Source organism: Amphiura filiformis, chromosome 14 (genome assembly GCF_039555335.1).
Source record: "Amphiura filiformis chromosome 14, Afil_fr2py, whole genome shotgun sequence".
Classification (NCBI taxonomy): Eukaryota; Metazoa; Echinodermata; class Ophiuroidea; order Amphilepidida; family Amphiuridae; genus Amphiura; species Amphiura filiformis.
In genome coordinates, this window is record NC_092641.1 from 44,957,938 (window position 1) to 44,982,932 (window position 24,995).

At 35.8% G+C, this 24,995-nt stretch overlaps 1 protein-coding gene across 1 annotated transcript; it reads right to left on the bottom strand.

Moving 5' to 3' along the window:
* Nucleotides 1–2,784: 2,784 nt before the first annotated feature.
* Nucleotides 2,785–22,494, bottom strand: LOC140170168 (1,25-dihydroxyvitamin D(3) 24-hydroxylase, mitochondrial-like). The gene is made up of 12 exons (XM_072193491.1): nt 22,177–22,494; nt 15,329–15,514; nt 14,239–14,362; nt 12,216–12,371; nt 11,255–11,445; nt 10,304–10,516; nt 9,948–10,114; nt 8,940–9,106; nt 8,501–8,579; nt 7,989–8,142; nt 6,334–6,377; nt 2,785–6,180 (listed from the first exon to the last, which is right to left on the bottom strand). The coding sequence occupies exons 1-12, from the start codon at nt 22,307–22,309 to the stop codon at nt 6,067–6,069; spliced, it is 1,728 nt and encodes a 575-aa protein (XP_072049592.1). The 5' UTR covers nt 22,310–22,494; the 3' UTR covers nt 2,785–6,066.
* Between the last annotated feature and the right edge of the window lie 2,501 nt (nt 22,495–24,995).

A 24,995-nucleotide genomic window follows, 5' to 3' on the forward strand; every position in this document is an offset into this window, starting at 1 on the left:
CGCCAATTCTAGACTTTTCCATACTATTATACGCGTATTGTCATGGTTATTATGAAATTATATTTGTCGATAAGATAAAATATGGTAATAAACTTTGACCTTCAACAGATTAAAAAAATCATTTATCTGGAAATTGTTTTTAATTCACATGGATTTGGTGACGTATTGAAATGTTTCTATCGTTTAGGCCGACATTTTAAATTATAATGGAAAGAAAATCAGCTTGATATAATCATGATAATAGTTAATTAGTCTGGACCCAGTGGGCTGATTTTAGAGTCATCATCATCATCATCATCATCATCATCATCATCAGCCCATGTCATCCCACTGCTGGGTAAAAGCCTCTCCCAAATTCTGCCAATTTCTCCTGTCTCCTGCAATTCCTGTCCAGGATGTTGTTCCCAGGTAGCTGACCAGCTCGTCTCTCCATCTAGCTCGAGGTCTTCCTCTTTTCCTTGCTCCATACAACGGTTGCCACTCTGTTGTGAGCTGACTCCATCTTTCATCTGTTATCCTACTCAGATGTCCAGCCCACCTCCATTTAATTCTTTTTACTGTTGTTAACACATCCTTTGCTCTTGTTTGTTCCCTAATCCAGCTGTTCTTTTTCCGGTCTCTCCTTGTATACCCCAGCATCATCATTTCCATACTTCGTTGTGTAGTCTGAAGTTTCCTTTCCATAACTTTGTTTAATGTCCAAGTTTCACTTCCATATGTTATGGCAGGTAAGATGCATTGATTGAAAAGTTTCCTTTTGGCATGTGTTTGTCTGTTAGTATATCTTTGTGTCTGCTGAAAGCTGCCCATCCTGCTTGTGTTTTTCTCTTTATTTCCTGCGGCTGATTCCCATCTGGCCAAATTTCTTGTCCTAAGTAAGTGTATTTGTATACATGTTCCAGTGTTTCATTTCCAATTTTGATTTCCTTATTATCTGCATACATGTTGAACATGACCTTTGTTTTTGACATGTTCATTTTTAGCCCCACTTTCCTACTCTCATTGCTCAAATCAGTTAACATTTCTTCCAACTCGGCTGCATCTCCAGATATGATTACAATATCATCTGCAAACCTTAGATGGTTGAATTTATTTCCATTTACATTGATGCCTTTATCATCCCAGTTCAATCTTTTGAAGATTTCTTCTAGGGTTGCCACAAACAGCTTGGGTGACATGGTATCTCCCTGACGAACTCCCCTTCTGATGAAAATTGGATCACTGTCCTTATGAAGTGTTAGTGTAGCTGTGGCATTGGTATATATTTCCTGTATGGTCTTTATGTAGATTTTGTTTATGCCTTGGTTTTTGAGTGCTTGGATGACTGCATTTGTTTCCACCGAATCAAAAGCTTTTTCATAATCCACAAAAGCAAGGCATAAGGGCAGCTGGTATTTTAGAGTATCGGTGACTAAGTCTTCCGATCTGTCAGTCAGTATGACATGGCCCCAGCCGGATGGCGCCCTTGATGAGCACAAAGAGGCTGGGACCGAGACTAGACTGATATAAAAAAGTGGAAAACATAAAATATAATAAATCAAATCAAATCAAATCAAATCAAACGAACTTTTATGTTGCTAAAGAATTAGAAAAATGTATTAACACGAAATAATCTTAAGTGGCAAGTTTATAATCATAGATTTTTTTTCAAAGAGTATTCTCATTTACATGTACACTATCAACAAAATACTAGTAAATATGAAGGTCGTTATTTCTTAAGTTTTTGAATGACCCTCGTACAGCTTCATAACCGAGCAGTGACCATGATATAGAGTATTAAAAAAACCCATTCGCTCTAAACTTGATTTTCACTAACCAAAAGTTCCAAAGGGGAAAGAGACTGTATACAACTTTAATAAATGTTGGTATTACATTATTTGGAAAATGTTAATTAATTCCTGAAATATATACACGAGTGAGCCACTGAGTGACAATAAGATTGCTTTTAAAACATAATTTAACAAGCCGCTCGTATGGCTTAGACGTAATTCTCATTACTCGGTGGTCACTCGATAGTTAGCCCAACAATAACCTAAAAATATTCTTGATCCTTCACACAGCTCAAAGAGTTTGCCATGATTTGTCATGGATAAGTTCTGTAGATTTAGTACATTGACTAAGGTCAGTGACCACTGTTGAGGATTTAAGAAGATAATAAATAAGATAAATAAATGCCAGAAGCTATTCTATTACAGCTATGTCAACATTTAGTTACTTATCCATAATAAAGGCAAATAATGATTATGTGTTTCTGCTATAATCAAATCACTGTGTACACATCCATCCCAAAATCTGATTGCTATTATTATATGGGTGAATGAACAAAAAATAAATTGGTTTTCCATAGGGCCTGTACTTAAGCAATTTTGGGCGAAGTCTTTATTGGGCGAATTATCTTGTATCCACCAGTAATGCTTTGGACGCATGAACCATACACTCCTGGTTCGAACCCCATTAGGGTAATTCTATTTTACTTTTAATTTTATTTTACCACGGTTTTATTATTTGTTTATAAATCCTAGGCTTTATATTTTTGTTAAAGCCTTAGTTGACGATTTCGGTCAAATTTCAGAAAATATTTATAAAACTAGAAAACAACTGCCAAGAAGTTTTTCTGGTCGCTTGAAATAGATGTAATGAGGTAAAATGAAAGAAAAGCACCAATTATGTTGACCGCTGCAGCTGTTCTATGGGGGATTTAGTGGTGTCTTAAGACATCTAAGAGGATCTCAAATTTGTCTGATTCCAAGAAGGTAGCGTAAAAAGACAAATATGCAAAAAAAATCAGATTTGCAAGGAAAGATCATCCGTGCATTTATGGTTGAATCTATCTCATGATTATAAACGCATAGAAAAAATGAAGGTAGACAGTGCTAAAAATCGTATAGAGGCCTTGCATGTGACGTATCATCCCGTAAATATGGCGGACTGCTCAAATGTATTCATCAAAAGCATGATTGCAATCTACCGTGACAGTTCGTCTCACACACATAACCCTGCACTACGATCAAATAGAAAAGCTGTGAAAGATTTGTTTTGGCCCCCTGAACATGTATAAAACATTACCAAACTATACGAAACTATACACAACTTTAGTGTATACACAACAGCCAGCTACAAAATATTCGTGCTTTTTGCAACCTTTTTTCTCATACAGAGTCTCACTCAATAACAATCCTTTTAAAACTGATTTCACTTCCGTATAGGGTCAGTCCAAAACAGACTGAGTGTACACCCACCCTCTTGGATTTTGCTCTCATTTGGCTCAGGGGTACCTTTTATGGATCCCTAGGTGAGGTCACAAGAAAAAATTCAAATTCGATTTCGTTTGCGAATGGCGGGTCCTTAAAGTTTGACGACTTTGACCAAAATTTGGAATTCATGGGGTCCAAATGACAAAGTGCCTCTTATTTTCTTCTTAATTGAATCAGTTCTGACCCTCTTGTTGAATGTGGTCACTCACTGGCTGTGTCTGAAATGCCTAATGCCAAAAGAGATAGATTTCTGAATTTCGTTGGGATTTCAGGGGAGTCAAAATCGGCACTTCGTATTGTTGAATCAAATTAATTGATAATGTCAAAGTGCACTTATAGGTGCTAATTATGTTCAGAATGTATTAACCATGTGCCAATGTGCAATGTCTATGAGCAAATAAAAAAAAAATTAGACCCCTTCAGAATTCTAGGGCCCCCTGGAGTGGTTCAGCCACAAATAGCGCTTAAAATCGGCAAATTTTGACCCATAATAACTTTAGGTGTACACCAGATATGAATATCTAGTCTAGGAAGATAGAAGGTAGACTAGGAACATAAGATTTGTTTTGCATTTTTTGTGTTTAAATGCTGTAATTTGCCCAAATTGTAATCGATCACTACAAATCGTGCTCAATTTTGATAAATCACAGGAAATTTTACAAAGATTGTTTCAAATTTTTATCAATGTCCTAAGGTCGGCAAAAATCACCACAAAATCTGTTAAAACACTTACAGTATCCAATCGGTATTACTACCATTATCATTCATACTATCACCATTGTCATTACTATTATTATTAGTATTTGTTTTTATTATTTAAGTTTATAGTATTTCTTTTATTATTTTCATTAATATTATCATTTATACTTATTATTAACCGTCTTGTTATGCGTTTCACCATGCTTCGATAAATTCGATATTTTAGATGAACACATTGCGCTGCTGAAGGGGTAGTTTTGAAGAGCCTCTTCAGATCAAAGGTCATGTAGCAGAAATGTTTTAAGTTGCCCAAGTAACATAGTGCATTTAAAGGGCAGGTCTATTGCAAAAACAATATCATATCATTGGCAAGCTAATATTATAAGGACAATGAAAATGACTCCTTTTTTGAGAAAATAAGACGTTTAAAATTGATATTCCGCAAAAACCAACTTAAGCGGTGAGTTCCTTCGAACGAGACAGATTTGGCCTAGAAAAACGGTGACGTCATGAAATGAGATGTGCCCGCTTTGAGAAAGGGGACTATAAACGCTCTCAATGGACAGAACGTATACTGTTGTTGTTCACAGAAAAAAAAACCTCTAAAAATTATTACAAATTTAATGGTTTTTAAACACATGGATAAAATCAGCCGCTTCTTTTTTACATATTAGTAAATTGTGATATTACAATTCATATGTATATCAATATCATGAGAAATATTAGGCCTAAAAAATAAATAAATAATTTGAGCTTAGAATTTCATCTGAGACTAGCATATAAACCGTGTTAAGTCCACAAACTCATGTAGTTATTATAGTTTCAGTTGGATGAAATATTACAAAGCAAACCCATAGTAACAATACTGTGTGGGCTTTGTTTGCGAAATGAGAACAATAGTGTGCATATTGTTATGCAGCATTGTTATGGTAAATGATAGTACAACTCATTGTTGCTAATGTCAAACTTGTCAAAGTGATTGTTATTGTATGATGAGAGCATGGTATAGTGTCCGCTTCATTTACCTACGTCATCAGCCAAACGGGGGAGAACCCGTACGCTTCAAACGGGGGAAGAACACGTACGAGGCTGAACTTTACCCACACAATTGCTCCTTTTTCAGGAGAAATACGCATAAAAAATTGCAACAAGTGTCAACTTGTAATGTAATAATTATTCTCTTCTAATAGAGATAAACTTGTTTTTGCAATAGACCTGACCTTTAAGGGTGAATTAGGTCATTCATTTATACACCAAAATGACCTTATTTACAATGGCATAATTCCTTATTAACCTGTTATATCAACATCCATATACCTCAAATGTTGAGCTCACAATCTGGAGTATAACCTTTATAACCAATACATTCAAACGTCATTCTATCAGTACTCAATAAATGTAAACAAATGGGTGTCTATAAAACGAAGACATCGAAAAGGAAGACCTCGAAAAGGAAGACCTCGAAAACGAAGACCTCGAAAACGAAGACCTCGATAACGAAGACCCCGAAAACGAAGACCTCGATCAAACGAAGACCTCGAAAACGAAGACCTCGAAAACGAAGACCTCGAAAACGAAGACCCCGAAAATGAAGACCTCGAAAAGAAAGACCCCGAAAACGAAGACCTCAAAAACGAAGACCTCAAAAACGAAGACCCCGAAAACGAAGACCCCAATTTGAATGCTTTATCAAGCATATCAGACCAGGTTGAGGGGTCTTCGTTTTATAGGCACCTGTAAAGAATAGTGATAGACGAGCATAATGAAAATTCTGGTGATAGATTTGAGGATTTGCGCTATATATCATTTCAAATGCAAGATAAGAAAGGGTCATTTTATTTACACTTAGAACAAAATAGATGAAATTAATTCATACAACATTGTACAGCAACAACAACAACAACAAAACAACAACAACAAAACAACAACAACAAGGACAAAAACCAAACATTATTATCAAGTTAGATAATGAAGCCGTTTTGCATAGTTGATCAGAACGTTAATGTTGGACATAAGGAAATTGCTGGTACGTTCCTGATAAGGTACCTTCCAGATTCAAAACAAGTCAGTTTGTTTAATGATCGTAATGTAAATGCTGCTCGCTCTGGCTACTTTATTTTCGGCGATCAATCAACTTGGGTTCTACCGATGATTCTGGATGAATCGTTACTCCACAGTTGGAGCCAACATTTGGTTTGGTTGAAACTAATCTGAAATTCCTGACGAGCTGAAACAAAAGAAGTACAACAAGCTTATAATAGGGTGTTAATTTACGGCACGCTAGGATGATAATAATGCAGCATATTTTCAGAGATGTTAGAAGAAAAAATAATCTTTATTTAGACAAAATTATGATCGTATTTCAAAATACATGGATTACCTCTGATAAGACGAGATACATCTCTTGTTGTGCCAATCGGCGACCTGCAATATAACACAATAACAACCATATCTTATTACTATGATGTTAAAAAGGTTTTAAACGAAATTATGTGTACAGAAATGACAAAATCATCCCTCCTTAAACACAGAATATATCAATTCCAAAAGACCATGAATGGGCCACACACTCGCACTTAACACCATGCACCTCCATCACCTCTCCCCACACACTCAATAAACACCCAGTGATGTCACCACCTCAACCCATTCAACATTCAACTCAATCAGCTGATCTCTTATATACTTGAAGATTCGCTCACTCACAAACCAATATAAAACTTAAGAAATAATGTACTTTCTTTTAAAATCCGCTCACTCATAAAACAATAGAGAACATGTGCATTCATCTTAGTTTCTTTTGTTTTCTATTTTTGTGAAAAATACGCACAATAATTTAAATGAGATAAGAAACAAAAGTAAACTTTTTATTTCTTTTAAAATCATCTCACTCATAAAACATTAGAGTATATAAGAAATTCATTTTAATTTCTCTTAAAATTCGCTCACTCATAGAAAACAAAAGAAACCCGTTTCTTTGCTTTCTTGTGTTTTCCTTTGTTTTGTGAGTGTGGCAAAAAAAAAAATCCTATATCGTGCCCTAGTTGGTGACACATACGTGTCCACACCACCATAGGCAGGAGAATCAATAATTTTTCTAAAACCTCTAGTGCATAAATTTTAGGATAATGGTTAAATTCACTTAAATGTGAGTGGACGCGGCGAATCAGCCGTAAACTCGGCAAATTGTATTCTGAGTTAAAGTGTAAAATGTATGTGAAGGTCGTATTCATAGGTGTACCAATTCGTTGCGACAAGTATCTTATCAAACGCTGTTTAAATCAATCAATAATAATACTGCTGAAGAGGATAATAAGCTTCTACCTATTTCTATAGAATAGTTCTTGTCTTTGTTTGCTTTGGCTAAATCCTGTTCAAGTGGTAGATAACAAAGCATTGTATTTTGTCTAGGTATGTATAATCAACAATGAACAATGAGAGGATATTTCTGAACCTCGTTGACTTGGAGATGATTTGAAATGACCGCCAATTATGACTGTTGGATATTTATTACCAGAAATGTAGAAAAAGAGACACATGTAGAACCGATAAAATATACAATTTTGTCGAAGGAACAGAGTTCAACAAATCATGACCCCGCTTTTGGATATCGTTTGAAGTCAAATGATATACCATTTTAAAGCTTATGGTATATATTTTCTAAACACGAAATAAAACAAAATTGACCGGGCCGACTTTACGGCTGATTCGCGGCGTCCAGTCACAAATGTGGTTTGGAATAATTGTAAGCGTTAGGTAAAAAACAAAAAACAAACAAACAAACAAACTGTTGTGTTTTGGGAAGGTTGGGTTGGTCATTCCATTTTTTTTCTTAAATCCTTCATAATAGATATAAATGTTTCTTCCATTAAAGACATTTGTAAATATTAATTGTGATAAACAACGATTTTAAAATCGTAATTTAAAACAATTGCGACCATGATTTTTATGGATTTAGGGTCGGTCGCTGAGGCGGAGAAAACAATGGTTTTGGCCTTACGATGGAATAGTAATTTTGCATTATAATCAACTTACCAACACACATTCTGGTTCCATGCCCAAACGGTAGTGAAGCAAACGGGTGGTACTTTTTCTCGTTTTGTAGCCAACGCTCAGGCTTAAACTCATTTGGGTTGTCAAAAAGCTTAGGGTCCCGACTTGCCGTGTAGAAATTAGTCGTAATGTGAGTCTGAAATTTGATTTGTAATTATATCTTTTTTGTATTATTATAGACATCCGAGTATATTAGCAGAAGTGACTGTCCGCGCTGTTTCTTTTCTCCTCTCCTCTCCTCCCTCCCCTCCCCTCCCTCCCTCCCCCCTCTCCTCCCTCTCCTCTCCTCTCCTCTCCTCTCCTCTCTTTCTTTCTTTCTTTCTTTCTTTCTTTCTTTCTTTCTTTCTTTCTTTCTTTCTTTCTTTCTTTCTTTCTTTCTTTCTTTCTTTCTTTCTTTCTTTCTTTCTTTCTTTCTTTCTTTCTTTCTTTCTTTCTTTCTTTCTTTCTTTCTTTCTTTTCATCCCAAAGTCTATAATAATCAAGTATACACTCACTTCTTTAGGAATATTATATCCCTTGATTACAATATCGTTGTCAAGAATCCGGGCAGTAGCTAAAGTGATTGGGTAAAGTCTGAAAAAAAAAACCCGAAAGAATATGTCAGTTTCAAGCATAAAAGTGGGCCTTCGGTTCGGGGCCACGATCTAGGAGAGGGGAGGAGATAATAAAAAATAAGATAAAAAAATTAAAAAGAAAAGGAAAAGGAATAAGTCATAATGTGGTGCATTTTCCTTAAGCCTAATTTTTTCCCATTTAAAATTGCTTCGCGCGGATTTGTCCCAGTTATGTAATTTGATGATACTCAACCAACTAAAGAAATAATTTTTTACAGTGTTGGGGATGGGGTGTAACATGGGCCGATCGTGATGCCATGCTAGGGACCTTCAAAAGGTGACTCTGGCCCTGAATATAAGTATTCACCAATGTACACACCTCTGTGTTTCTTTTACTGTTGCCTTTAGATATGTCATACTGTCGAGCATTTCGGATGTAGGTGTAGTGTTCTCAGGGTTGATACTTATTAATTCATCGTACAATTTGTCTTGGACTTCCGGATGTTTAGAAACTTCATGAATTAACCATGCTGTTGTATGTGCTGTCTGGAAAGACACAATTATTAAATTAAATAAAAAATGGCTCTTACTAGGGAGGGGCAGTCATCTAGGTTTGCCTAGAGTCCTTTGTAAGTTGGTAAAGAGTCATATATATAATATAAATATATATATAAATATTTATAAGGTGTCTGCAGAGTAAGGCTTAAAGTAATTGTGACGTGTCATGTCAAAAGGAGACACTTTTGGGCAGGTTATCAATTTTGAGGTTTTTACATATCTTAAATGCGGAGGTATTTTGCTCCACAACGCCGTTTTCCCCAATGGAATTGGACATTCCTAAGCAAAGATATTGAGTTAGTAAGTTATAGTATTATAAAATTGGAAATAGAGATATCGGCCTTTAAAAATATTATTGATAATGTTGAGAGTAGGAATTACCTTGAAAAATGTCTCAAAAATACAAGATGTCAGTTATATTCCGGTCTGAAACTATCAGACAATATTTGTAACATTAATAACATCACAAATTCGCAACTAACCCAAATTGTGCAAAAATCAACCCCGGGCAGGTTTTTGGCTATTTCTCCATTTACGATCCTGCCCAAAAGTGTCTCCTTTTGACATGGCACGTCACAATTTTCTTCTTCTTTATAACTTTTGATTTGTAAAATTGAATTAAGATAAGACAATAATAAGAGAATAAAGGTATTGTTTTTAACCGCTGTCGAGGCGAAGCCGAGTTGTTTAAATCGTGTCATATCACACGGCTAAGAACCTATAATTGCATGGACTTTCTCAAGTGTTTAAGAATAATGGTTAATGCATATATAACACGGACGTCATAATCCTTCTTGTTTCGTTTTATTCACTGGGTTTATTCACTTACCGTATCCACTGAAGCGGGAAATATTTCCGACACATTACCGTAGATTTCCTCTGTTGTTATCTCATTCTGGGTCAGCATATATGCCACAAATGTTCCATCATCAAAATCCTCTCCATTGTCTGCTTTTCTAGCTAGTGCACCCATCTTCTCATCAATATATGTCTTTGCTGAAATTAGAAAAAAAACACACATTATTTTAAACTCATTTATAATAATAATAATTATTATTATTTATTATTATTTATTATTATTATTATTATTATTATTATTATTATTTTCATTATTATTATTATTATTATTATTATTTAATTTGTAGCTCTATATTTAATATGATTCCATAACCACAATGAACTTACTGATTGCAAACAGTACATCCCATGCTTTATTGGACTTAAGGATCGGGTTTCGACTCTCCGGTAAGTTGTTGATAACCTTTTCTGGAAGACTCCATAACTTTGAAGATTCCAATGCTATCACTTGCAGAGCATCAAAGAAGTCTTGATTTTCTTTCTTTAAGACTTTCTCTGTGATAAGGTTCAGCCTTTTGTCAAAAACGAATGTTGCCGATGCTGAAATTATAAGAATATAACAAAAGAAATTCATTTTTACAGTATTAGAGATGAAGTCACGGGAGGGCTAAAAGAAATATTATGCTGGTTTCATACTTTTCTGCAGCTCTGACGATGATTTTGCTACACTCTGCAGTCGCACAGAAACCCTAGCGGTTACCAGCGGCATGCCGATATCGCGGCAAATCGTTAGGAGTTGAGTTAAAGTCAACTCGGGAGCGGCGCCAGCGTAGGAGAGCAGGAAATGATTTTTGGAGATTGAGCGGCAAGATTGGTTTCATAGTCAAACCGCTGCTGCTCAGCGTCATGCCGCTCTGTTTGCAGAAAAGTGCAAGCGGCAAAATGAAGCGTCACTGCTCAGAAAGTATGAAACCATTATTACGTTTATCCAAGGAATAATAAACCTGATATTGGTATTTAAAATGATTGTATTTTTATATTCATTTTAATAACGTATTGTTATAAAAACTGATACATACATCCTTATCATTTATGAACACACACAAATAAAAAATAGTATGGAGATGAAATCACGGGAGGGCTAATAGACCTTTTACGTTCATCAAAGGGATAATCAGCCTGACAGTGGTATTTGACCTGCTCCGTTTAAGAATGTCACTGTTGGTACATGATCGAGTAACCTACCCTCTTCGACATTTCTGACTGATGAGGCTGATACAATTAGGACCCACATGGAACGACGGATTACAGAAATACTTAGTAAGTTAAAAAACTTACACTCCATGGCCCATTTGAACAGTTCTGTCTCAATGTCTGGAATGACTCCGTCTGGTTTTCTAATTGATCTCAATTTGTTGATAAGATCTAGGGTTACTTCATGCATAGAGCCCACGTGTGATACAAGTACACCGGGTTTCAAGATTCCTTTGCTTACCGCGGAACGCAATCTTTGCCACGTTTCATGCTCACTGCAATAAAGACAAACGAAACAGTTTTGTAATGAGGTTATAATAAACGCATTTCTCGTGAAGACAAGTTATTGGGTTCAATAAATCTTTGAAATACATAATTGCTTGCTTGTATTAATTCTGCACACTCTGCCATAGCCTATACACCTTTGTTTCCAATGGACATATTTTATTGTGAAATGTCATTGTACAAGGAATACATTTAAAAAAATTCCACATAGCCCCCGAATGAAAAGTATTTAATTATCTTTGTAATCACTCAAAAAGCCTTCAATGTGAATTTTACATCCGAACTTAGTGCTATTAAATTTTTTATGAGCCTTTTTATTTTACATGCAAAGTCTATGGGGGTGACAATTAGAAATGGACGGCGATATTGAAAAACCCTCATTTTGGGCCCTTATAGACACTAAAATGCCCATAAAAAGAATAGCACTTAGTTCGGATGTAAAATTCACACACAATGCTACCTGAGTGAGTACAAACATAATTAAATACATTTCATTCGGGGGATATAGCAAAAACAAAAAATGTCCTATACCTTAGTGGTTATGGAACAAAGGTGTATAGGGTCTTCAAAGTTGTCTTTCTGCTATTTTGTTTTTGTTTTGTTTATTTTTGTTTGCTTTTTGAGCTGAAATAGACCACACCGAGAAACGAGCACATTCATTTTGATGTAATACTTGGGGAATGGAATCCTTCAAAATTCAATATAGCTGCCATTTCTATATAATGCAAATGAAACCACCTGCTGTATTTCACCTTCTTACCTTGTTATTATCCCAAGAGCAAAATTTCTATCATGTCTATGCTCGATCCAACTTTTGACCATTGGTCTATTGGGGTATTTACCAACTGCACGAAACACTTTCTCAATACCGTCTGCATCCGAAATGTTGACGACCCAGCCCATCAACGTGTTCTGTCTGTGGTTAAAATCACACGTGTAAACAAATGTTTTCAATACTTTATTATTAGTTACTGGTGATACGCACTATTGCTAGAGTTTGAAATTACAAAAACGGTAAAAAAGAATCGCGGCAATGGTTGCTGGTTGTTTGGCTTTTGCGCTTACATTGCTCTCAAAGATATCCGCAAAACCGCCGAATATAACAACAGCAGTTGCTACGCAAATATAGGTTGGTTTGCTGCGGTTATTGTCCAATTGACCAGATAAATGTTTGTTGCGTGGTTGATGTTGTTGTTGTTGTTGTTTTTTGCTTCGGCAAATTGCCTTCCAAAATTATTTGAGCTGTTCATACTGCAGTTACTGTCCGTTTTCCTATACACAATACACAGTGCTCTCACCATTGACGCGTGACCCCTACAAATAGCCCTACGTTAACAGTATGGGGATATGACTAGTTAACGTCGCTGTGTGAAAAATAACCGGCCAATATTAAAAGTACTCTTCTAAAGTTCTAGAAAATATAGTTTTTAACATGTCCTAAATTTTTAGCTAATTTAGATGTTTGGAAATATTCGTACTTTGGTGTTTTAGTTAATGTTATAGGTAATAGTACATTGCCTAGTTAACGTCGCTGTGTGAAAAATAACCGGCCAATATTAAAAGTACTCTTCTAAAATTCTAGACAATATAGTTTTGTAACATGTCCTAAATTTTTAGCTAATTTAGGTGTTTGGAGAGGGTCGTACTTTTGTGTTTTAGGAAGGATATGTAAACGACAGATAACACCAAAAATATGAAGAAATTATTTCCAAACCGTGTTAAGTCAACAATCATTATGTTGCTCATTTTCAAGAATGCTGGTTTACAAAAAGCACGCCATTGTCTCATTTCGTGAACAATGGTACACATACCATTGTTTCCTTTCGTTTCCTTTATAATCGGTTACCCAACTGAAGCTTTAATACAAACTTTATTGCGATATCGCACATGAAAACAGTCACATGTGCACAGCCAGAGAAGATCCGATTTAATCAGTTGAGCTGTTTCAATGAGTGTTATCTTGGTTTAATAGCTTTTAATGGGGTTAAGTCCTGCAAAGGTCGAGATGAATTCTACTGTAGACATGACTGCATCATGTCATATAAGCATTTATCCATTTATCGGCACTTGTCTGGGGTTGCACCTTTACGATCTCTATCCCCGTTTTGTGACATTATGTATCACCTTGGTCTGGGGCGGACATTTTAAAAATGAATTTAGATGAGCAGCAACGACACCACTTGCATTACATTCCAGATGTTAAATCTACATCATATACAAAATTTGAAGAAAAATGAACGAGTCCGTTTTATTTTAGGTCCATTTGTCTATAACTGGTCTTTACGTGTAGCCCTATGGAGAGAGTGCCCGTTGAGGGCGCTATAACCCTCATTTTAGGAACAAAAATGTGAAAAAAACGGACCTGTGCGAATTTTCTAAAATTTTCAGAGTATGTAGTATGAACATGTAGAAATATAATCAAGTAGTTGCCCTACCTGCTCTTCTCCGAAAAAATAAAAAGTCCTATACCTCAATGATAATCAAACCTAGGTGGTATACATATAGCAACGTTCTTTAAACGGACCGCGATACAATCACTTCCGTTCATATAATGACGTCATCAGTCTGTTGCATTTATGTTTCGCTTCGAACGCTGAAAAGGGCCAGAATGTTACCAACACAAAAATTATTGGTCTTTTGTAAGTGTCAACTGTAATGTAATAAGTATTTTCTTGCAATGGAGTTAAATTTGTTCGGCAATATATGCCCTTTTAATAAGGTTGTGTGTGCTAACTTCGGTCTATGCTATATATTGAGAATGTACCCGTCACTATTATAGGTACCTGAAAATTGGTCCACATTCTTTGGCGCAGCTAAACAAGTATTCATGTGGCTTAGTAAATGCCTTGCCTCTCCACGCATGGTACAAAGGAGCCAAGATGCCCATCAAACCTTTCTCGTGACCACCTGGAAATAAAGATGAGATAAACATTCTATATCGCTATAATTGAGAAACTTAGGTAAGGGTAGTCATCAATGCTACTCATTCCAACAAGGTGTTCCAATAAGGTGTCCCTTAGGGATAGATTTTGGGATCGCTGTATTTTGCCGTGTTTATCAATTACATTGGCCTAAAAATATCGAGTCCAAAGGTCCCTAAAACAAAACGATGGTCTGATGTGGTCTGTGTCATTATGCCTTTAGTTGGTAGTAATGTGTCGGATCTCAATTCAGGTCAAGTTCGATGTGATATACCGGCACCGATGCGGTTGTCAAATAAATGTGGTTTTGTTTTGTTCGTTTGGATTGCTGGAGTACAACCCTGGAAACGGGGTCCAACGGTCATTAAAGCACTCCACCATCACTCAGTTTTGTCACCAGAGGTATCCCATCAATGTGTTATTTCACATTATGCAAGGATGAATAAGTAAGTTTAAGTGATAATTTTTGTATGACACAAAATCACATTTGGAATGGAAAATATGTGAGAGAGAAACGTTTTGAATTCTGCTACAAAACACCATGGAATATATATTCATATTAAGATCGATCTGAAATGTATCTATGTCCGTTGGACCCCATCTTTAATAAGCCTCCAAACGGCTGCATGAAGGTCCAATTAATATTGCAATCAGAATCAAATATTTTTTTCTCCTGAACGACAAGCTAAAAGTGCCCATAGAAAAACGAACTTTATTGGGCCACTCAATCAATGGATCAATAAATCCATAATGTAAGTGAGGAAGTCTCAATTTAATCTGCAGATGTTGCCAATTGAATTCAGACATTCATTTATATACCAATAATCCCACCTACTAGTTACCACCGAGAATCGAACCCGATGCCTAGTGCATATCAGAAGAAGGTCAAATAAGAGGATGGCCAGTCGGCCATGAGGTTAATTCCGAAGAGTTGCACACACACACTTCTTACCTGGTATGGGGATCTCATTAAAAGGTTGAGTTGATTCAGCTTGTGTTGCAGTGATGTCAATGTCTTTGACTGTGCCGACCATGGTACTCTTATTCCGTCGCTTCTCTTGCCAATTTGGTTGACTATTTCTATCGGTGTTGTTGTTGTGCATTGGACAGTCCACTGGTGGAATATTGCTGTGAACATCTGAAGTCAAAATATTTATTGTAAGCAATCATTATTAAAGACACAGTTTACACTTCCCGGAATATTACATTATGTAAAAATAAATTATTTTAATGTCCTTTATACATGAAAAAAATAGTATAAACTATGCGTATCATAACCACTTTTTGTGAGATTTGCAACCAAAATATCGATACTTTTGCAAAAATCTTAAAATTATTAGCGCGTTTTTGAAAATAAGAAGAACATTCAGATTAAAAAAAGGTAAACAGTGCAAAAAGGGCTCTTAAGCTTTTCAAAATGGTGTGGGGAATATAATCCTCCAAATATCAGGTCCCTAATATTGTTCGTTACCGAGATATGGTCCGGGGAATATAAAAACAAAAATAAAAAACAAAAACAAAAAACAAAATGAATGTTCTCTGTTGTAATTTTTTTGCGCTATTACATACTATTTTAATTTACTTTATTATTACCGACTACTGCCTACACTAGCTACGGCCATAATCCATTGTTTTTTCATAGGCGTAGATCGCGGGGGATAGGGGATACCCCGCCAATATTTTGCCAGGAGAATGGTTCATACAACCATCCACCCATGTTTACGGCTGTACGTAGATGTGCCTTTGCAACATCTTGCTACAGAGTCATGTTATACACCAAGCGTGTGGATTCCAAATGAAACCATCTACAATCTGAGTAAGACCACCCCACTGGTAGCCAGAGCCAAGATTCATCAACTCAAATTTCTCGGCCATATACTGTGAAAGAATATGCCCTATATATTCCACCACATGGGAAGAGGTAACCGGGACGGCCGCGCACACTGTACTTACAGTATGTCCAGCACCTCCTGGGAGATACTGCAGGGATGTTGCAGCCAAACAAAATTGTTTCGCATGCTCAAGATCGCAATAGTTAGAGAAAGCGTGTAGCCGCCTGCTCCGCAGCCGACTGATGATGATGATGATGATGGGCGAATTTATTCCACCTTTGCACCATATTTCAACAGTTTGGCTTCAAAATTAAAATTAAAAACATCTGATTTCTTAAGCGATTTTGAAGATTTTCTAATCTACTTAAATTCTTTAAGTACTAAAATGATCTTGCTCGGCGATTTCAACGTCCATGTTAACACTCCTGATGATTATGATGCCAAGCACTTCATAACATCCTTTGAAAGTGCTGGTTTTTGCCAACATGTGACTGGTCCCACCCACAAGTATGGTAATACATTGGATTTGATTTTTTCGCATCCTGAAGATGGCTTGTTTAGGGATACGTGTACTGGCACCTTCTGGGAGATACTGAAGGGATGTTGCAGCCAAACAAAATTGTTTCGCATGCTAAAGATCGCAATAGTTAGAGAAATCGTGTAGTCGCCTGCTCCGCAGCCGACTGATGATGATGATGATGGGCGAATTTATTCCACCTTTGCACCATATTTCAACAGTTTGGCTTCAAAATTAAAATTAAAAACATCTGATTTCTTAAGCGATTTTGAAGATTTTCTAATCTACTTAAATTCTTTAAGTACTACAATGATCTTGCTCGGCGATTTCAACGTCCATGTTAACACTCCTGATGATTATGATGCCAAGCACTTCATAACATCCTTTGAAAGTGCTGGTTTTTGCCAACATGTGACTGGTCCCACCCGCAAGTATGGTAATACATTGGATTTGATTTTTTCGCATCCTGAAGATGGCTTGTTTAGGGATACGTGTACTGGCACTCGCCTTTCAGACCATCATGTTATTTTTTGTACACTTAACCTGGACAAGCCAACTGATGTGAAAGAAGTCAGGAACTGTCGTAATTTTCGGAACATGGACCAGACATCGCTGAACAATGATCTTGTATGCAAATTTAAAATGCTTGTTTCTGAATCTAATAATAGTGACCTAGTCACTAGCAAATAAACGGTTCCAAAAAAATAAGTCCCCCCCCCTAAGAATTGTTGGTATAATCCAAAAACGGCTTGATCAATTCTCTTGTTTTAAAGTTTGGAACATAGGCTGATAAGTTATGCATCAAGTGAACGGCGTTTTCTTGTTATCTGTTATCATCTTCACTGAGAAATACAGCCATTTATAAAATTTTATTTAAAAAAAGCTGCACTTTTCTACATAGGCTTTTTATGCATGACTTTTGGTTTCAGACCTCTTTCACTTGAATAAAATTAATCAAAAAGGAACGTTTCTATATTTTTTTGTTTTTTATTAAAATAACTTCAGTTAAGATGTTCATGAATTAATTTTTACACTTTTCTAACATGTTTTATGGTTCAGTGAGTAATCATATAGCCATTTATGAAATTTTTTTCATCAACAAAAGTTGCACTTTTCTAAATTGGCTTTTTGTATGCATTAAAATGAGTAAATTTAACAAGTTTTTCGTTCTAATTTAATTTATTGGGAAGCAACAACTGTAACTTCAATGACAAATCTTGTGTTCATTGATTAATTTAACCAATGGACCAACAGATTCCTGGTTGATCTTCTATACTGGATCCCTATACACTTGTTTCATTGGTCATTCCTTGAACGGTTCAAAACAACATTTAGATGGGTGGCCTTTATCAAGACTCAGCTTGTTATAAGCGGACAAGTAAGGGACCACATCACCTTAAAGGACTTTACAGCAAATCCTGCAGCATGCGGGGAACCAGCTTGACCAACAGCAGAGAAGAACGATGCTTGGAAGCCATCTCACATGAAGGAAGGCCTATTCATTATTGAAAGACATTAATAAGCTGCAGCATTCAATTTAATTTATTCACTGAACCATAAAAACTGTTTTTGAATGTGTGATACCTAAATCAGGCAGGCTTAAACTTAATTAAATTCAATTATGCTTATTTTTGATTAAATTACTCACTTAAAGGAAAATTTGTCAAACACAAATTCAAGCATAAAAAGCCAATGTAGAAAAATGCAACTTTTTTTTGGTCGAAAATATCGTAAATGACTGCATTTTGCAATGAAGATGATAAAAAGTAGCAACAAAAACCCGCTCACTTGATGCATAACTAATCAGCCTATGTTCCAAACTTTCAAACAAGAGAATTGATCAAGCCGTTTTTGGATTATACTAAAATGTCTTAGGGGGGGGGGACTTACTTTTTTGGAACCGTTTACAATGAGATCATTACAGATGCTCTTGATACACATGCTCCCAATACTAGGAAAGTTTGTAGAGCCAGAGTCAGACAACCGTGGTATACCCAAGACATTCACAAAGCTCGTCGTGAAAGACGAAGGCTTGAAAGAAGATGGAGAAAAAGCAAGTCTGAGGCTCACCACGAGTTGTATATTGCTCAAAACAATGTTGTTAACTCAATGATTGAAAATCCTAAAATAACCTACTACAAATCTGAGTTTGAAAACGCAGATAGCAAATCTGTTTTTAAGCTTGTAAAAGGTCTCCTAAATAGCAGTAAAAAGGTTCTGCCAGACCATAGCTCCGCAAAGGAGCTCTCTGACGAGTTTGCCAATTTTTTCTCTGAAAAAGTTGCTAATATCCATAGAGAATTGAAGATTGAACAGAGTAGAATTAAGAATGTTGTTGATGTATCATAATTATGATAATACTGTTTCTTGCAATCTTGCACATTATGATCCCGTTAATGAAGATGATGTTGAATAAGTCTGCTAACAAAAGTAGTCTTTTGGCTCCAATACCCACTTGGTATATCAAGCAAAATATGTCTGTTTTTGTACCTGTAATCCACCGTATTATTAATGTTTCTCTTACCACAGGGGTATTTCCAGACGCACTCAAGCAAGCTATTATTAACCCATTGATAAAGAAGCAATCCCTGGATCCAAATGTTATGAAAAACTATCGTCCTGTCGCAAATATTCCGTTCATTTCAAAACTGATCGAGAAATATGTTTTCAGATGCATCAATGCTCATCTTGATAAGTACAATCTTGGTGAAGAATACCAGTCGGCCTATCGCTCTCTGCATAGTACAGAGGCAGCGCTTCTCCACGTCAAGACTAACATCATGCAGTACCTTTACAACCAGCAAGCTGTGTTTTTGGTTTTACTAGATCTGTCAGCTGCATTTGACATGGTAGAGCATAGTGTTTTGGTTCATCGTATGGCTAATGAAATCGGCCTGAGCGGAACTGCACTAGACTGGTACAAGTCATATTTTACCAACAGAACCACCAAAATTTGTATCAATGGTACTTTTTCTGATCCTCATCAGATGTACTATGGCCTTCCACAGGGTTCCATCGTTGGTCCAGCATCATTCAGAATTTACATCATCCCGGTTGGTCGTATTATCAGGAAGCATCAAATCCATTACCATATATATGCCGACGACATTCAGCTCTTTTTAAATTTCAATCCTTCTGATCCGATTTCCATTCAATGTGCTCTGTCAAGACTCTCAAACTGCATCAGCGAGATAAAACTGTGGATGACTAACAACATGTTGATGCTGAACGAAACAAAACGGAGTTTTTTATCGCTGCTTCACCACACAATAGGCGCAAGTTACCATCAAATATTCATCTTCAAATTGATAACAATGTTATCATTCCCTCTGACACTGTTCGTAATCTGGGTGTCCTCTTTGATGGTCAGCTTTCCATGTCAACCCACATTACAAGCTTGTGTAGTAATGTCACTTACCATCTTCGTAACATAACACGTATACGCCGGTTCTTAGACAGAGACACATCGTTAGGTCGTTAATTCTTTCTTGTCTCGACTATGCAAATGCAGTTCTACTTGGAGCAAATGCAACTGACATCGCGAGACTTCAGAGACTGCAAAATTGGGCGGCAAAACTAATTTTCTGTGCAAAGAAGCGTGATCATGCAACACCGTTCATCAAAGAGCTCCACTGGCTTACTATCAAGAACAGAATAACATTCAAAATCCTTGTCATTGTTTTCAAGTGCCTAAATGGCTTTGCTCCATCATACCTTGCCTGCAACTTGTCTCTGTACTCACCTGCACGAACTGGCTTACGATCTTCAACTGACACTACCAGACTCACTGAACAAACTTACACACCTCGCACTCTTCAATCTGCTGCCGACAGATCATTCGCATATGTTGCTCCTCGGTTGTGGAACACTTTACCACCTGCTCTGCGCGCGCTCTGTGGCATCACTTCACATGTTTAAGAAAGGACTTAAAACACACCTTTTCACACAATGATTTTTCTTTTGTTCCATATTATTTGCTTGCTTTTAATTTTGTTTTGTTATTTATTATATAGTGTATCATCACACACGCTGTGATATCTATGAAACAGCGTGTCATAAATATTTTGTATGTATGTATGTATGTATGTATGGCAAATTTTTCACTCGCTTGGCGCGCATTTGCACCATAAACTTATTCTATCCCCAAAGGTGCTGGAGTCACTTAACTTCAACAAAAAAGTTTTCCAACCCCATCCCCCATGTCAAAAAGAAATCTACGCCACTGTTTTCCCCCCTTTTTTTGATTTTTCTTCTAATTGAGCAACTGGTCTGACGTCCCTGAGCAGTCCAGAACCAAGCGTGACAAAAAAACCAACTTTTCAATATTAACAATGAAAGGGAAAAGAGAATATCTCCATCAGGAGATTTAATTTTAGGCCGGGAGATTTAGGCTAAGGGCAATGAGCCCCTTTTCTAGCAAAATTCAGGGCCAAAATAGTGTAAAATACAAAATTTTTCCGAGCTACGCGCGCACATTGTAACAATAAAACCCTTTTTTAGCCGGATAATGGGCGAAAATAGTGTAAAATACCATCATCCCAATAAGGCCCTTTTCGGGAAGCTCGAAGACATACAGTCTCTACCCAGCAAACACAAAAACGTTTTAAAAACGTTTTAAATAAGTTATATTTTGGCTTTTGGTTTAGGTAAAAACGTTTTAATAACATTAAAATGTCGGGTTATGTAAAGGTCATGTAAACGTTTTAAAACATTTTGTATGAAAACACGCAACAACAATATTTTTAAAATGTTTGCAAAATGCTATTGTAAACATTTTTTTCAAACATCTTTTGCCAAATATTTTGCCAAAACTTAAATAACATAATGTTAAAATATTTGCACCCTGCAAACACAGAAATGTTCTTAAGATGTTATTTTCAAAAAGTTTTAATAACATTTAAATGTCGGGTTATATAAAGGTCATGAAAACGTTTTTAAAACGTTATTGCAAATATTTAGAGCAAACATTTTTCGCAAAATATTTTTTCAACCCCAAAATAACATTCTCTTTAGAATGTTTTGTATCACGTTTTCCAAAATGTTTTTGGAATGTTATTAAAACGTTTTTATACCCTTTATATAACCCGACATTTAAACGTTTTCTGTAAAACATTTTGTGTTTACTGGGCAATATATTATCAAAACATGTTTTTTAATGTTATGAAAACGTTTTATACCCTTAATATACCCTTTATATAACCCGACATTTAAACGTTTTCTGATAACCTTTTATAACCCTTTGCGAATGATGTCGAAAACGTTTTGTGTTTGCTGGGTATGTATTGTATGATGCAACTGCAATTTTTTTTGTCTGTGCCCCCAAAATTTTATTTTGCCCCCCTGACCAAGAAAGCTGGCTACGCCCCTGATTCTTCACGTGGTTGTTCTTGTTGGAAAAAATTTGATAGTCCTACCACTTTTTTTTTTTGAAGATAGCGAGCCACAACTTACCTTGTGAGTAAAAAACTGTCGCTACACTGGGTGATACGCAAGACTTATGACATCCAAATCGTGATCCAGTAGTAACGTTTAACATCTGCGTGTTTCTGCCCAACACAGAAACTGTCGTTCGAAATGACATCATGTAATTAAGTGACGTAAACTAAACTGTCCTGAGTTATTACTAATTATTTCTTAAACGAATCGAACATTATTCCAACGTCATAGTACTGCAAAATATCAGTGAGCAAGTAGTATACAGCCAAAGGTTTTCAATTGTCAAGCGTGCAATTTTCAAGCGTGAGTCGAGTGCGAACCGTACGTTCTTGTGTAAGGTCATTCAAAAAGTTCTGCCCGATCATTCTTCTTTCTCCTATTCAGCTTCTTGATCTGCTGCATGATTATAATTGAAATGTCCCAAGTGACGGCGTAAGCATCATAATTTAAAACAAATTTCTATTTAAGGCCAAAATGAAGGTGAAAATTGGTATTTGATGGGCCAGTGCGCGCAAAGCGTGCAAATTCAGGAATTTCCAATCTCACTATAATTGCCTATTCATGGTACGTATATGTGCCTATTATTGAGTTGCTTGGGTAAGAACGAAATTTTAGGGTATAGTCTGTTAAACTTCTTATTTGTTTCTTTTAATATCAAATATCTGTGCTACAGATATTTTAAAATTAATTGTTCGTGTACGAACATTTATTCGTGTACGATGTGCACATAAAATCGGATTTGAAAGAAGGTATTCATGGTATTTTTGGTATTTTCGAATAAAAGTGGATAGGTCCCTTAATTAGTTTAGGCCAGGGTGCACACAAATATATAAAACTGCAGACTTTTGGCTAAAAATTCGTCATAGTTTTAACGTTTATTCGCGAGTTCACGTAATTCATTATGTCTGTACAGGATTTTTCTATTTCAAATCATAATGCACTGAATTTTACTTTCATTTTGTTAAAGAAATAGACAAATACACGAAATAATCTCAAGTGACAAGTAATATAATCATTGATTTTTATTTTCAAAGGGTATTCTCATTTTATACATGTATCAACAAAATACTAGTAAATATGAAGGTTGTTAATGCATAAGTTTTTGAATGACCCTCGGTCAGTTTTATAACAGGGCAGTGACCGTGATAAAGAGTATTACTTGAACTTGACAGTGTTTCTATTCCAGGATGTCTAGAGTGCGATTACGCTGTCGTGTGTCAACAAACTTTTCTGTATCATTCAACTCGGATGCAGATGCTAACAAACTTTTTAAAGCACACCACTTAATGAGCGGCACATTGATTATATATACCGAAAAAACCCCTTCTCTCTGAAAAACCGGAAATCTTTATAATTACTTGTTAGCTTACGAAATGAATGATAATAGATTGATAGTATGGTTATTTTTAGCAAATAGTCAATATTTAAATTGTTGATATAAAAGTATGCATTAAATAAATTGTCAGACCCAGACAATTTATTGGGAATTGGAGACCAATTTCATTATTGAATGTTTCTTACAAACTTGCTTCATCATGTATTGCAAACCGTATTAAAACTGTTTTACCAACTGTTATTAATGAAGATCAAACTGGCTTTGTGGCAGACAGATATATTGGTGAAAATATTCGGCTGATATATGATTTACTTAGTTATACTGAAATCTCCAATATTCCAGGTATGATGTTATTAATTGATTTTGAAAAAGCTTTTGATACGGTATCTCACAATTTTATCAGAAAGACTCTTGATTTTTTTAATTTTGGTAAAGATGTTATTAAATGGTTTAATACATTTTATAGTAAAATCACTTCATCTGTAATAGTAAATGGTCACATATCTAACTCTTTTAATATTTCTGCCGGTGCCGGCAGGGGACCCTATGTCCCCTATATCTTTGTTTTATGTGCTGAAATCTTGGGTTCCATGATCCGATGTAATGAGTCAATTAAAGGAATTGTAATAAATGATATGTCTTTTAAGCTCTCACAATATGCTGACGATACAACCTTAATTCTCGATGGAACTTCCGAATCATTAGAGCATGCGATGAATACATTGAATGATTTTAAAGATATGTCCGGTCTCAAAATCAATGTAAAAAGACCTCTGCAATTTGGATAGGCTCAAATAAGCACAGGAAAGAGCCAATATGCAAGAATTTGAAATTAAATTGGCATTTTGATGGTATCGTTGACATGTTGGGAGTTACGTTTAGTACAAACCTATCTGATATGGTGGATGTTAATTTTAACAAAGCATTGACATCAATGAGAAATCAAATCTTGATGTGGTCAAAACGTAATATTACTGTGCTTGGTCGTGTAGTCGTAGTAAAATCACTCGTACTTGCAAAGCTAAATTATATTGGTCAAATGTTGCCAAATCCAAATTCTGATTATTTTAAAACAGTAAATGAGGAAATTTACAAATTTATTTGGCAAGGCAAACCAGACAAAATTAAAAGGGAGCAAATGACGCAATCTTATGAAAATGGTGGTGTTAAAATGCCTAATGTTGTAAACCATTTAAACGCTTTAAAAACATCTTGGATCAGAAGAATTGCTTTTGGGGAGCAAAAATGGAAGCAACTTTTTTACTTCACAGCCAATATAACTCGGGATGAAATTTTCATGTTCGGTACATATAGGTTTAAAGACATTAAGGATAGGATCTCAAATAAATTCTGGTATGATACATTATCCTCCTGGTCGCAGGTTATTTGTGCTTTCAATAACCAGAATTTGGACTATAACTCGATTGCTAGGCAATATCTCTGGTGGAATGATAAAATAATCATTGGTTGTAAACCGATCCATTACAAACATTGGAGT

Bases quoted from the DNA above. Each gene is read 5' to 3' on its own strand.
- LOC140170168 (XM_072193491.1), bottom strand. From the start codon at position 22,309: ATGATGTCATTTCGAACGACAGTTTCTGTGTTGGGCAGAAACACGCAG. The intron at 8,580-8,939 runs GTGTGTACATTG...TTTTTTTTTCAG, and splicing joins ACAGTAAAAGAAACACAGAG to ACTTTACCCAATCACTTTAG. The intron at 6,378-7,988 runs GTAAGTTGATTA...GTTATATTGCAG, and splicing joins TGGAACCAGAATGTGTGTTG to GTCGCCGATTGGCACAACAA.